This window comes from Artemia franciscana, chromosome 19 (assembly GCF_032884065.1).
Source record: "Artemia franciscana chromosome 19, ASM3288406v1, whole genome shotgun sequence".
NCBI classification, from domain to species: domain Eukaryota; kingdom Metazoa; phylum Arthropoda; class Branchiopoda; order Anostraca; family Artemiidae; genus Artemia; species Artemia franciscana.
Window position 1 is genome coordinate 17,709,373 of NC_088881.1, and position 14,851 is coordinate 17,724,223.

General features: G+C 35.1%; 1 protein-coding gene across 4 annotated transcripts in view; it reads left to right on the forward strand.

Moving 5' to 3' along the window:
* The window catches only part of LOC136039360 (solute carrier family 35 member F5-like), a 74,195-nt gene that overhangs the window by 22,305 nt on the left and 37,039 nt on the right, over positions 1 to 14,851 (forward strand). For 2 of the 4 annotated variants that reach the window (XM_065723022.1, XM_065723024.1), the window contains 2 exons: positions 4,761 to 4,894; positions 8,943 to 9,083. In XM_065723022.1, the coding sequence (XP_065579094.1) occupies positions 4,787 to 4,894; positions 8,943 to 9,083 (249 nt within the window). In that variant the 5' untranslated portion in view covers positions 4,761 to 4,786. Of the gene's footprint in view, positions 1 to 1,402; positions 2,555 to 4,760; positions 4,895 to 8,942; positions 9,084 to 14,851 lie in introns of those variants that run through there. The other 2 variants (XM_065723023.1, XM_065723025.1) reach the window with 2 other exon arrangements.

Sequence of the window (14,851 nt, forward strand, 5' to 3'; positions counted from 1 at the left end):
TTTCATTCGAAACCAGCTGCTAACCTCATTTCATACCTTAACCGTATCAGTGTTATTCTCAGTGTTATTCTTGTACATAACACTAATCACTTTAATGAATTTGTCTGGTATACCATACAAGTATAAGATCTTCGCTAAAACTCTTCTATCAGCCGAATTGGACGAAATATCGAAAGGAAAGTACCATGCCATACAGTTGAATAGTACAAAATATACGGATAGATCAGAGAAAAGTAAATAGCTGTAAAATATATGAAGGAAAAAGGTGTTGTAATTTAAGGTCTTTGTCTAGAATGTCATTAATTACAAAAGTTAAATATGATGATGCTAGCTCTGTTGCTCTATCCTTCTTGATACCAAATTGAATTGAATGTAACAGTTTATTTGGCTCAAAATGGTTATGTATTCTAGTAATCACACACTTTTTTAGATCACGAGACATAATATATACAACCGAAGAAGGCAGATAATTTCCAAGATCATTCTAATTACTGCCCTTATTAAAAATAAGAGTCATCCTAGTAACTTTCAAATAATCACGAAACTTTCCCTGCTTCTAAGATACATTATTAAGGGAATACATCCTTTTGGCAATCTGAATACAAACAGTTTGTTTGGATTTACCCTATTAACCTGCCCTTGGTGAATGGACTGTCAACCTCATCTTTTCATTAAAGTTCCCACTTATTACCCTCAGTAATTCCTAAATTTTCCCCTTTTGACAACCTTTATGAACATAACAGGTTTTGACTTAGCTCAACATTCTCTGAAAGCTTCATTTTAATGTATTTGGTCTTTTCGAACACCAAAGGTCGAACATGCCTACCTTCCCAATTAAAAATACTAAACTTAAAACAATGCGAAAATTGCATCACTTACAGCCCTTGCTGTGAGGGATTTGGTGGGTTGGCATCCCAAGAGACATACTTACTGGACCTTTTAACTGTGCTAGACAAAATGGCTGTCTCAAAATTTTGATTGGATGTGCCCCACAACAAGCCTTATAAGGTTCAACTTAAAATACCAAGCCATTTTAATATATTGTTGATAATGCGTTTTGACAACCTGCATGAAGATGGCATTTTGTGATTCAGTTCAACTTCCACCCTCAATATTTCCCGAAAATTCCACCTTCATATCCTTAGCCATAGTTTTAATATTAGTCACAGTAGTAATAGGAATACTAGTATTACTAGCTGTTGGACTAGTAGTATTAACAGTAATATCACCAGTAACTGCACGAAACATTTTTTGAGAGCTTCACCCTAATACTCTTAGCTTCAGTAGTAACAATAGTTGTAGTTGTAGTAGCGGTAGCGTTAGTTGCAGTATGCATATAACGCCTTGGGTTTTTTTTCCATATCCCCCTCAACAGACGCTGAAAGTTTCAATTTAATACCATGAAGTGTTCCTGAGACATTGTTGATGCGATCTCTTAACAACCTGTATGCGCATAGCGTGTTTTGATTTATTTCAACACTGTTTCAACATTCTCCAGAATTGTCACCTTAATATCCTTAGCTTTAATAGAAATACTAGTAGTAAAAGTAGTAATAGTAATGGCAATAGAATTAGTAGCAGTAGTAGTAGAAGTAGTTAGAGTAGTAGTAGCAGTAGGTTGCAATTATTGCCTTTTGGTTAGTTCAGCATCTCCCACATCGAACCTTGTAAATTTCAACTAAAATATCAGCCCATTCCTAAAGTATTGTTGGTACACCGCTTTGACAACTTGGATGCAGCCGGCGTTTTGTGATTCTGTTCAACTTCCCCCTCAATATTCCTAGAAAATTTCACATTCATACCCTTAGCCATAGTTTTATTAGGAGTCACAGTAGTAGTAGTACAAGTACTAATAGCACTAGCTGTTGGACTAGTAGTGGTTTAATGACACTAGTACTAGTAGCAGCAGTAACATTAACACACAGCCTATTGGTTAGTTAAACACACTCATCAAGTCCTGGAATTTTCAACTTAATGCAGTTAGCAGTTGCTATGATATTGCCAGTATCTCCCTTTGAAAACCTGTATGTTCATAGTGTTTTTTAGTTTAGTTTAACTTGCCCCCTAACAATTCGTGAAATTTTCATCCTATTACTCTTAGCGTTAGTAGAAGTTGTAGTAGCAGTAGTATTAGTCGTAGCAGTTTTAGTAGTATTAGTAGTAGCGTGCACAAATTGTCTTTTGGTCAATTAATTTTCTTCTTGAGGCGTTCCCTGAAAGTTCCAACTTGATACCCCAATTCATTCCTGAGACACGTCCTTTTGACAATCTGCATGGACATTGTGTGTTTTGATTTAGTTCACATTTTCTTTCAGCCTCAAATTTGTACATTCCTACCCTTAGCCTTATTACGTATACGAGGGGGATTGCTCCTCCTCAACACCTCGCTCTTTATGCTAAAGCTTTTAGTACTGTTGAAAAAAGTTTCTTATTGTTCTAATTAAACGAACATAATGTTTCAGGAGTCGTTCTTATAGAATTGGGAGAGAATTCAAACGTTGGCGTAAAGAGCGAGATGTTGAGGAGGAACAACCGGGGTTCAAGTGAACAAAAGGTGACCTGTCCATACTGCTACTAATATTAATATTGGTGCTACTACTGTTACTACTGCTATTTGTACATCAACACTACTACAACTACCGCTACTACTATAATATTAATACGTTCTAGTCAAATTCTTTTAGTACAAATGAAATTCCTTTAAATTCGCTATTGGATAATTCATTACAAAAGCGTAATAGCTCGAAATATGTCCTTTTTTTGCAAAATTCACCTTTTCTTTAAATATAATCTTCAAGACTTCTTAATACATCCTAAACAGTTTTAATATTGAATCTTGATAATAGTTTCACAGCATGTCTTGACTAGTTGTACAATAAAACTATAATAGTCTAAATGTATTTGTTTTGTGAAATACAGTTTTCAACAGCAATTTTCATACAAATATTTGAGGGAAAAATCTCTTGGATTTGAAAAACTTAAGGCTTTGATAACTTACAATATATTTAAGATTTTGCGGTTTTAGTTATTATTTCAAGAAATCACCTTCCAATCATAGATAGTCCATGCGCCAGTAGACAAAAAGACGGTTTAAAAATTAAGATTAAATGAAAAGAAAAAACGAATATGAAACAACACATTAAAATACAATCTTTAAAACTAAAATATTTTCAAAATAGCCCTAGGATCATTACTTCAAGGAAGTAATGGTTGAACTCAAGAAAGATTAGATTCCTGGCTGAACTGCCTTGAAGTCATGATACTAGGATTGTTTTGAAAATAATTTAGTTTTAAAGATTGTATTTTAATACGAGTTCTTTTATATTCGCTTTTTCTTCATTTGTTTTGCTGTGGACGGCCCTTGGATAGAGGGTCGAAATATTCATTTAAAGTTGCGTTCCGCTGTCTTATATAACAAATTTCCCTATTGTTCTGCTTTTTATTTATGATGAAAAGGCAGTGTGGTCTTTGTCGCTATTTAGATACCTTGGAGTCGTTGTAGAAGAAGACTTGTGTAGAAGCTGGAATTTTCACATAGCTGGTCTAAGACCCAGGTTGGGTAGGAACGTGGGTGTTATACATCTTCTCAATTTCCTTCTGCCCTTTTCTGCTCTAAAGTAGATATAATTTCCCCTTGTTTGCTATTACATTAATAACTGTACCATAATTTATTTTGGTATGTTTTAGTCCAATATATCTCCCTTTGAAAAGTTGTGAGACAAAACCAGGCTGTGAGGATCCCTGAGATGCTATTTTATTTGTCAGTAGTTTTTCCTAGTAAATCCCCAACAAAGAGTCTGTATAGCTGTTTTAATATATTTTCTGTTAAACAAATTCGAAATTTGATTCTCTACTTTTTTGTTTCTGTTATCTAAAAGATTTGCTACCGATTTGCTTGAGTTCATTTTTTTCAGCCCATCCTTCAGTCCTTCCTTACAGTACTCGTTTTCACTTAATTAGAATGCCATTGTGCCTTTAATTGTTTCTCAATTATCCAAATTTTTGCCTGTAAATATTATTATCAAACAACTGAAATAAATAGGAATCTTATTTTGATTACAGTTTGTCTTTATTAACATTAACAAAAAAACTAATTTCAATAGCTTCAATAAGCTTTATTAACTGATGCATACTATTAAAAATTTTGCTTTTCTTTTAGTTGTTCGGCTATCAGATAGATTAATGACACAAACTATCTATAGTGAATATTATTTCGTCAGAAATGAGTGAAAAACGTGACCACGTCCATTTGCTCTATATTTGTTTGCTAGTTTATAGCAGTTGTAGCTCGGCCTTCGAGCTAGTCTTCTCGCTGGGGACAGTATGCGAATAGTTATGTAATTTATCAAGTGTGAATAAATAATTTGAGCTTGAACTAGCATCTGTGTTCTTTTCTGATTTGAGCTAATCACAAATCTCCCAGTTACGGGCGCCCACCAGTCTAGAGGTCATTCATGCCAATAAATGTGTCTTCCAAGCTTCTTCCCTTTTATGAAATTTCATAATTGTCATACTTAAGAAACGTGTCGCCAACATCCCTTATTGTCTGGAACGCTTCGAGTCACGAAAATAATTTTTCATTACGGAATACGGGCTATAGGTGCTCTCGAACTCTAAAGGCCTTTCAGTTAACACCATTCTCTACTAAGCTTTTAAGTTATTTGACAACTCCAATTTTCTTAGATTAAATTCTTTTTTATGAGCTTTTAATTACATATTTATAGCGTAGATTTTGAATGACTGAGTATATTATGTTGTAGGTTTTGAATATATCCGAATCTAGAGTATGACAAGATGGCTTGAAACAGCAATTGAAAAATACCGATTCGTGTTTGGTCTGTTCATTCTCTTCATTGTAGACCTAATATGGGTATTATCGTCGGAGCTAACAAAGGCAAGTATGCTGCTTTCCCTTTCATATATATTTTATGTACAACAATTGCTGGAAAGGAACATTTCTTGTTGGAGTGGGGCAGGGCTGGAGGGCTTGGGCAACAACATTTGTAACATTTAAATATTTTCAACACACATAAAATCTTATTTTTCAATCTATGCTGTGGTAATTCAAAAAGCGGTATGCTAATAGCACATCTATAAAACAGCGGAAATCCCTTAAAAATGTTTTTTGAATTATGCAGTAACGTTTTCACAAAAATGTAGTAAAACAAGTAAAAATAATTGTGGTATAAAATAGCTCAAATTACTTTGTATTATATAGAGAGAGAAATAAGGTACACAGCAAAGGGGTAAAGATGTGGAATGGCATAAGAGTTGAATTCTTGAAGACTTATTGTCCGTGTGGGGCACAAAAGGTTTCTGTATGATAAGACAGATAAAAATTACAAGAATGCTTCGATGAAGCGAAATGCGTGGAAGGTGATTGGGAGGTCACTTGCTCAAAAGTAACATCCATGCCTCTATTAGCTGCATTTTCAGATACCACTTGGAATGCTTGCTTAGTAAAGCCAAGATAGATAGTCTAAGTGAAAAGCAAAGCTGTCATAACCCTTTTTCAGAATTGAATAAAAATGATGTAATTTCACTTGTTGAAAGATTCCTATCTTATTTCTTGCCACTAATATTCAATTTAATTGATCAAAACCTAGTCTTAGTTGCTGGTGAGTTGATCCAAATTATTACGCTTGGAACTGAGACCTGTGTGAACGGGACGTTTTTGCCAAGCTGTAGTCGTAGTCGCGACGAGGATTACGACTAAGTCCCGTGTGAATGCCCACTAACTGAGCTAATAGTTTATATACAGCTGCAAACAAGCGTGTGATTTAATGCAGTAATACAAGAACATTGCTGAAAAAATTGCTTCTGGCTTCCAAGATTCTTCTTCAAACCCTGGATCAACAGGTACACCTAAGATCTCTTCCTTAATTTTTACTACAGTTTTACTGTTCCAAGCAAATCAAAACTATAAATCTCAGATTGACTAAGGTGATTAAGGTAAGGTGATAACTAGGTTACTTTCTGTACAGCAAAACAATGATTACATGGAAATAAGTAAATTGGCTGCCGGGTTCTATACGTGCCTCTAACAATCATGACTGAGCTTCGAATGTATTTACTGCTATAAACAAGCATGTGCCTTTGATTAAGTCATTCAAGATGATTGCTTTAGAAAATTACTTCTGGTGTAGGAGTTGAACCCAAGATTTCTCGGTATTCCTTCCTACTTTGGATCAACTGACACATTCGGTGATATCTACGTAAGTTTTTATTGTAGACTCTACCTTTTCACACAGTTTTTTTTATACAATAAATAAATAGTTATTTGGAGAATATGTGTAATTGACGTTACTAAATTAAAATCACGGATTTTTTTTTACTATATATTTACTCTTGGTTAGTTAATGTCTGTCAACTTTGTAGCACTGGTGGCCATATACTTTTGAGCAGTCATATTTTTACTGTATTAAAAAAAAAAAAACTTTTTTAGCTGAAATTAGTGTGCAACATTAAACTTAAAACGAACAGAAATTGTTCTGTATATGAGGGGGAGGGGTTGCCGAACCCTCTATACCTCACTCTTCATGCTAAAGTTTTTTAGTATTATAAAAAATTTTCTTATTCTAACTAAACGGCCCTTGTGTTTCAGAAATTGTTCTTAAAGATTTGGGCCAAAAAGTCAAACTTTAGCCCAAAGAGCAATGTATTTAGGAAGGGGTAACCCCTACCCCAATGTACGGAATAGCTTCTGTTCGTTTTAGGTTCCAGCGTTGCTCCCTACTTTCAGGGGATTTTTTTAAAATTAATTTTTGATCGTTTTTGCCGGAACTCCGGATCTCCCCAAAGAAAATTCCCTTCCCCCTCCCACAAAAAATATCCTCCATGGAGATTTCCTTCTACGCAAAATCTCTCCCCTGCCCAGAAAATCACACTAGATAATTTTATCCTTGCTAAAAATTCCTCCTGGAAAATTTCCTGTGGATGCTTCTGCCTGAAAAATTCTCCTTCTCATGCTTTTATTTGAACAAGACTTTGATTTCTGATTGATTTTCAAATCACAGATCATTTTATCCTTACTGGAAATTCCCCCTGGAAAATTTCTTGCGGATGATTACGCCTGAAAAATTTTCATTCGCATACTTTTATTTGAACAAGACTTCAATTTCTGATCGATTTTCAAGTCAAGCCGGAAATCTCTCCTCAGTGGAAATTTTTCCTTGGGAATCCCCCCTCCCCGTGGAAGAAGTATCTCCCGTGGAAAATCTTTCCCCATGAAAAAATCCTCAGACAATTCCAACCCTGTTGAAAATTTCCCCTGGTGATTCCCCCGGAAAATCTCCAAATGTAAAATTCTGTCGACAAAGTGAAAGTTTGACAAATAAGAATCTAGGGTTCAATTCTCACGGCAGCAGTGATTTTTTCAAGCAACTATTTTCACTTGGGTAAATCAAAAGTCACAGGCTTGTTTGTAGCTATTTATATACCCTGGAAGCAGTTATTCTTAGCAAATATGCAGTGCCGATGGCCAAATCGTGTATTTGCATATAATTAATTCCTTATTGCATAAACAAATATTGTGTTTAACTATTATTTTGACTAGTTATGATTCTAGGAGATCGCGTATTTTGGACAAATAAAATTTTAAATGGCTTGGAAGTAAATATGCTAACAGAGAACGGATTGACCCGGTCCGTGGTACTTGTGTTGTTTTAAAGGGGCGCTGTACATCTTCGAACCTGACAGTAAAGAAGCCAATTTTGGGGAATTCCAATTGACCTGCCATGTTTAATATAAAAATCATGATTCTCTCGTCACTTTCATAATTTTTTTTTTTCAGTGACTTTTTCGGCCTTTACATTGTGTGTATGTGTACACATACATAACCTTACTACACCTTGTTGCATAGGAAATATAATTTCTAATGTCGTTCAGAGGCGCAATTTTAAGTGATTTTGACGACCACTGTTTTGATAATCCCCTCCTACCCCTTAAAAATATACAAAAAAATCCCTGACCGCTCTTTGGACGAAATGAAATTTTGCAGGTTTATTGCCAGGGATTTGAATATTCCGTTTGAGGTTTCGCATATATGGATGTAAGGTTTCTTCTATATGATTTTCGGCCTTTCATATTGTCTATTTTTGTACATATACAAAACCTGACAACGCCTTGCTGTGTCTTCTTTTACTATTAAAAAAATGTAAATAAAGCTTCAAATTTTGTTCAACTGCACAATTTCGTGAGATTTTACGGCCACTTTTTTGGCTATAAAAACTGAAGAAATCCATGACTACTCTTGGGACGAAATTTTTTTTATAGCTGGGGACTTGAATCTTTGACTTGAGGGTTCTCAAATATGGATTATATATTTTTTTTTTTTCAATTTAATCACACCCTATTTTGGTTGTTCGTTTCTTTTTCAAAAATTATGAAAATATTTTATACGCTATTACATTTGAAGTGGTAGATGTAGATGTAAAACTATTGAATTTCACAAATTTCAAACCTATATACAAATTACATTCTTTAAGCGATGTATTAGTTTCAAAATTTTATTCTGAAGAGTTTCAGCGTCAATCGATAAGGATCACTAGGATCACTCCTTATTTACCATATATTACTCTAAACGGTTTCATGTAAATCCTAAAATTTGTTCTAAGGTATTATACAGTTTATTTGCGAAGGATTAACGGATTAATGAAGCTGTTTGACAAGTATTTGCAAAAAATACGGATAATTTATGCGCGTTAATAAGTAGATCCACTAATGATACACGCACTGCTTGAAAAAAAAAAAAAAAAAAAAAAAAAAAAAAAAAAAAAAAACACCAGTATTTGGAGCTTTTCAGTCCAAAAAATCGTGGCAAAAGACTGATTAAGTTTTTTTCTTCTTCTGAAAAATCCGGTTTTGGGGTGCAAATTAAGACTCCTTCTCTCGGCTTGTTTCCTTGGATCAACTTCAAATTTTTAATCTTTTCTTGTTTGCAGTTCATATATCAAGATGCCGACTATAATAAGCCATTTTTCACGACGTACTTCAAGACTGCCCTTTTTTCCTTGTATCTTCTTGGCTTCTTATGGAAAAAATCATGGAGGAAAATGTGCACTGCTCCAACTCTGGAATACGAGGTAAGCGTAAAAATGATAATATACAAGCCACTAAAAATTTGTTAACTAAAATAGTTTTGTATAAAAAGGTGAAAATAGCGACGAAGACCAAACTGCCTTTCCATAACAAACAAATACAAAGTAGGAAAATAGGGAAAATCTTTTCAAGACTGTGGAAATCAGTTCTGTTAATATTTATTGATTTTATGGTAGCAATAGTATTAGGAGATAAAAAGTTACTTTATTTATTGAATAACCCATCAAACATAGACACAACAAGATGGGGCACAAGAAAAAATAAGGAGAAAAGAAATGAACTAGAACAACTAAACTTACACAGAAAAAGAAAAAGGGATCCAAAAATACGAAATGAGAGAAAGATCACAAGTAAAATCACTGAATTAGCAGATGAGACCAGCCCAATAGAACTGAGGGCTATAGTAGGAACACAGGTGTCACTTTTTCAATTAAATGGGATGGTATCCAATTTTGGACAGTTGAATTGAAGTGTAACTTTCTGATATTCAGCTTCTAGGATTTCGAAGATATTGATTATCCGCCAGAGAACTTGGTTCAGGATGTCGTCTGCGTAACATACTAAAGACAAGGTAACTGAAGACAGAGTCAGTGAATGTGAAGGGCACAGATCTTGAGCATCAGGTGCACGATTAATTAAATAGACAAGAGAGGTGCTGCTTCTTGACCAACTTCTTTCCTTGCTGGAAATAGTTGAGTGCCCGGAATGGGAACAAATCTTTGCCGGGAGGTAGCTTCAGTTGGAGCCGTAATCTGGAACACCCTTGAAGAAGAGAGCGAATGACAGCTAGATTCGATTATTTTTTCCAGCCTTCCGAAGCATCGCTGCATGGACTGGAGAGTCGAATGTGCGTCTAATCTTGACCCTGGTCAAGGTAGGAATAGGGGTGAGAATATAGACTTTGATCCAAGGTTGTCTCATAAGATTGCTCGAAGAAGGGGTCAGGGGCAAAGATCTCCAATGCATGCTAAGCAGACCATTTAGCTTCTGCGGTGTCAGCTTTGAAAAGGGAGGGAGAGGTAGTTGTCAAACGAGAGACAAACCTAAAGACTATTTCGAACTTGTTACCACGGGCAGATTACCAATAGATAAGATTTTTCTGATGCTGAGCTAGAATCTGGAAAAAACTTTAGCTTCATGAAAATCTACTATTCAATTAGAAAATCCGCTATTAAATTAGAAACAGGTAGAGTCAGTCCTTTATAGAGCCGAGTTCGATACGAGTTTGTGGAGCCTAGATGTCTGCTGCACAAGAGATAAATGAACACTAGTTTTGTGCAACAACTACATATATCCAGGAACTAGGGGAGCGTCTGGACCTACACACCGGTTCACAGCAATTTACGGAAATTGATAGCCGGTGGATACATACGACGGCGTTATAGGGTCTTTCCCCTCTTCTATTTGTTCCCAGATGCTGATGATGCAGTTTGACTTGCTTGACCTATGTCGTGATTTGCGTTGGGGCCATCTCGTTCATAGGTTCATGCATTAGTTCCCTATATTATGCTGAATCTTCACTTTAATGAGAAGCCATAGAAGGTCACCTCCATCTTTGTCTCGCCGTCTCTCCCTAGGATTTCCAGGTCGGTGGCTACCATGGACCCTTCCTTCAAAGGTAATTTTTGGTAAGCATGATTTTTTCCATTCGGTTCTATTGATGCTATGAAATATAGATGGTGCTGTAAATATATTTTGAGAACAGTATAGATAACGCGTTGGTCAATTTCGAGAAAAGATGACCCTGGTGAAAACAAAGAAAGGCTTATTCCATTTTTTTCTTTTTTTTGTCGGGGGGGGGGGGTCTTCTTCCTATTATTATTTTGATTAATATGAAGACGCTTTCGTATAATCTTATCACCGGAATCAAATGCCGGGCCCTGCAGTGTGTTACCACAGCTAGGTTCAATCTCTGGGTCCCGTATTACCAAGCTGAGGTCAAACCTATTGCGCCATTACACGACGGGATGGTTTCTTAAATACTTATTCTTGAAATATTTCTGTTGAGGACACAAGCTGTACAATAAACTTGAATGAATACTACAATAGTATCCGATATATAGCAAAGAAAAAAGTTTAGACAGAACAAAACTGGACACAACCAAGAGGGCTTTTGATTTGTAAATAAGTTCTAAGACCATACTGGCTAAACATGACAGTAATGTAAAAAGTGAGACAGTAAAATACACTGAAGAAAATTTACACCTATTTAAAACAAAAAATTAATCCAATTATTTCGGCCGATATCTCTGATATCCTGTCCTCAGTGGAAATAGAATAAACATATGAATTAAAATCCACGAAACGAAATAAAAAGACAGATTTGAAATTTGTTTTTAATCAAACAGTTTGTGGTAATAAAGTGTGAATAAGTAGCGAAGCACGCCAATACAACTAATAGAGTAAAAGAATTGGCTTTTTATGTTCATTCCAATATATAAAATAATTTACGTTTAATGTTACCCATCAAAAGCTTACCCATCCGTGCGTGACTTCATCGTACAACTGGTCCCTTTTAAAGTTTTTTTGTCCTTTTAAAGTAGGCAATAATGAGAAGTTTGAGTAATTTGTGATTTAAAAAAAACTGCATTTTATTGGTATCTATTGCATATTACCCGAATGAACTGAACTGAACTGACTATCGATATAACGTCATTACATCATGCAAAATTACAATTAAAATAGTAATTTATTCTTTACAGGATTTCGGAGTTATTTCAAGAAAAATATGAATCAACCACATTACTGAGCTATCATTTACATTTTTATAGATAAAACAGCCAACAGTTGATATGATACCACTGTCAAAGGCTGTTGACACCAACAAAATAGAAACGACCACAGGATCAATTAAAGGAAAAATTTTTTTGAAAACTTTGGTGCATATTTTGTCTTTTGATTTACTCGGGCACCCTTGCTGTTTCCCGAGTATACCGCTGTAAAACTCTGGAAATCTAGGCCTAGCAAACGCTATTCAAAAGTTTTTAAATCGATTACCCATCCATGAGTGATTTCATCGTACAAATGGTCCCTTTTAAAGTTTTTATGTTTTTTTTAAAGTAGGCAACAATGAGGAGTTTCAGTAATTTGTGATTTTAAAAAGTTGCATTTTATTGGTATCTATTGCATATTACTGTCGATATAACGTCATTACATCATGCAAAATTACAATTAAAATAGTAATTTATTCTCTACAGGATTTCGGTGTTATTTCAAGAAAAATATGAATCAACCACGTTACTGAACAATCATTTACATTTTTAAAGATAAAACAGCCAACAGTTGATATGATACCACTGTCAAAGGCCGTTGAAACCAGCAAAATAGAAACGACCACAGGATCAATTAAAGAAAGAAAAAATTGAAAACTTAGGTGCATATTTTGTCTTTTGATTTACTCGGGCACCCTTGCTGTTTCCCCGAGTATACCGCTGTAAAATTCTAGAAATCTAGGCCTAGCAAACGCTATTCAAAAGTTTTTTAATCGATATAAAGCTACCAAATTCTGGAAGCCGACTTTCTCCTCCTGAAAAATTCTCCCTCCTTGATGTCCTAAGGGGTAACAAAAGGACCTGATGTCAAAAAGAGTTCTAGGACAGGGGCTTGTTTATCTTCAGTAACTGTTGACTTAAAAAAAGGACTAGAACTCCCAATTTCCAATCGAATGAGCATCCTTCGAAGTTAAAACAACCACGAGGGGAAGTTACGGATAAGGAAAGGGCGACACACCTCCAATTCGAAATAAATAACAGCGTAAGACCAAAAATATTCCTGGATAACATGGATTACAAAAATATTACAAGGGGTTACATGTCAATTTCTACCTCCACCACCTTCTTTAGAATTAATTCTGAATTTATCTGAAGGCTCAGTGAGAGCTAGGAAGTTTTGACATTAAAATGCACCTTTTGAGGCATCTGCCTCCCTTTCTAACTACAAAACAATTAAAAAGCCCTATTGTAGAGGTTTCAAGCTCTCGTCTACAAATATTTGGAGTTGTGTATTTTTTTGCCAAAGAAGATCATGGATATTTTTTTGGCTCCCATAGAACCAAGAGTCCTAGAAGATTGGGAGAGGGCTCATTCGAACAAAGATTAATAGTTTAAGTGTTCTTTTAAATGACTATACAAAATGGAGGGCAACTAACCCCCTTCCTTTGACCCTTTTTTACCCAAAGACATTCGAATGAAATGTTGCATGTGTCCATTGTTTACTAATAGTATTTTTTATTGGGGAACATACGGACATTTTTCGTGGGGGAGTTTTATACGGGGTGGAGGATTTCGTGGGGGAGGAAATTGAAGGAGTTTTCCTGAATTCATTTACAGAATTCTTTTAGTTGTCTTTCTTTTTCTTTGGAAGCACAATTTTGCATATGGAGAGAATTTAATGGGGAATTGTCGGGGGGAAATTTTCGATCGAGATCAAGTTGTCTCGCAGGATAAAATGCGGGGAATATGGGGGGATAATTATACGGGTAAGAATTATCTGGGTGGGAATTTTCCGAGGGGAAACACTTAGCACCCGAAATTCTAAATATAAGTTACAAAAGTTTTCTTAAAATCCCCTTCATATATGAACTAGGTTTATTAGTTTGGAACTTTCTTTGATAATAATAAATACTTAATAATTGTAAGAAAGAAGAAACTGTCTCTAGATCAACAGGGGCGAAAAGACCAGCTAAAATCATATCACAACATCGAAGGTAGAAACTTAGAGAGAAAGAAAGATATGACAATAGAGCTAAATAATTAGCTGACAAAAAAAAAGTGTGTCAAATTGAGACGCTGTCAAATTGAGTGTGGAAATAGACGCACACAGAGCGTAAAGCCGACAGCTCTCATTAAATTTAAGTTTAAAAAGATATAACCACGACGAAGAGTATCGGAGTAAACCCACTCAGGAGCTGTTAGCAGTCCTCCTCACGTGCAGCTAAGAAAAGGCCTTTGAAAAATCTGTCATGTGAGGAAGAATCAGCGTTTGAAGCTGATTCAAAAAAAGTAATTACTATATCTATTAATAGTAAAAATTTACTACGAAAGCAAGTTTATGGGGATTTCGTAAAATAGCCTGAATTTTTTCTATTAACAAAATGTATTCATCATGAATTACTTTTCAAATACAATGCGTGTAAGTAGCAAATCAAACAGTTCCGAGTAAACTAAGAAAAAGGAAAAAAAAAAGGTTCTATGCCAATGGAAAACTTGTGAAGCTAGTGAGAGGGATTATGATAGTAACAAAAGCCATAAAATTGACCAATCGCAATCGAAGGAAGTTTAGTTTTTACAGATGTCAGTGCAAAGGGCTTTATTTTGTTCTGAATTGTGGCATTTGATGCCTATTCTTCTTTAGTATAATGTGGTTTAAGAGCAGACTTAAAGCGAAATATTGAATTACGATCACTTATTATGCAACATAAATTATCCCAGTCATGTTTAGATCAGCGTAACTCACACGACATTCGCTTTCAGGGTAGAGGAAAAGCTGAAAAATGTATTTCAGCCTTTTCAACCGTTATCACCTACTTCTTGTTTATACAAAGATATTTCCAAGATTTGGTATAACAGTTTCTATGACAAATACTTCGATTTGCAACTGGAATTATTAGGCTTCTGCAAATGAGAGAAGGCGACAAAGCTTAATTTTTAAAAATCAAAATTTCGAAAAATCCGGTACTTCCAAATTGGAAACTTCCAAATTTCAAAATCAAACAAGACTTTTTAAATGAATCAAACATGTCATGATTAAAAAA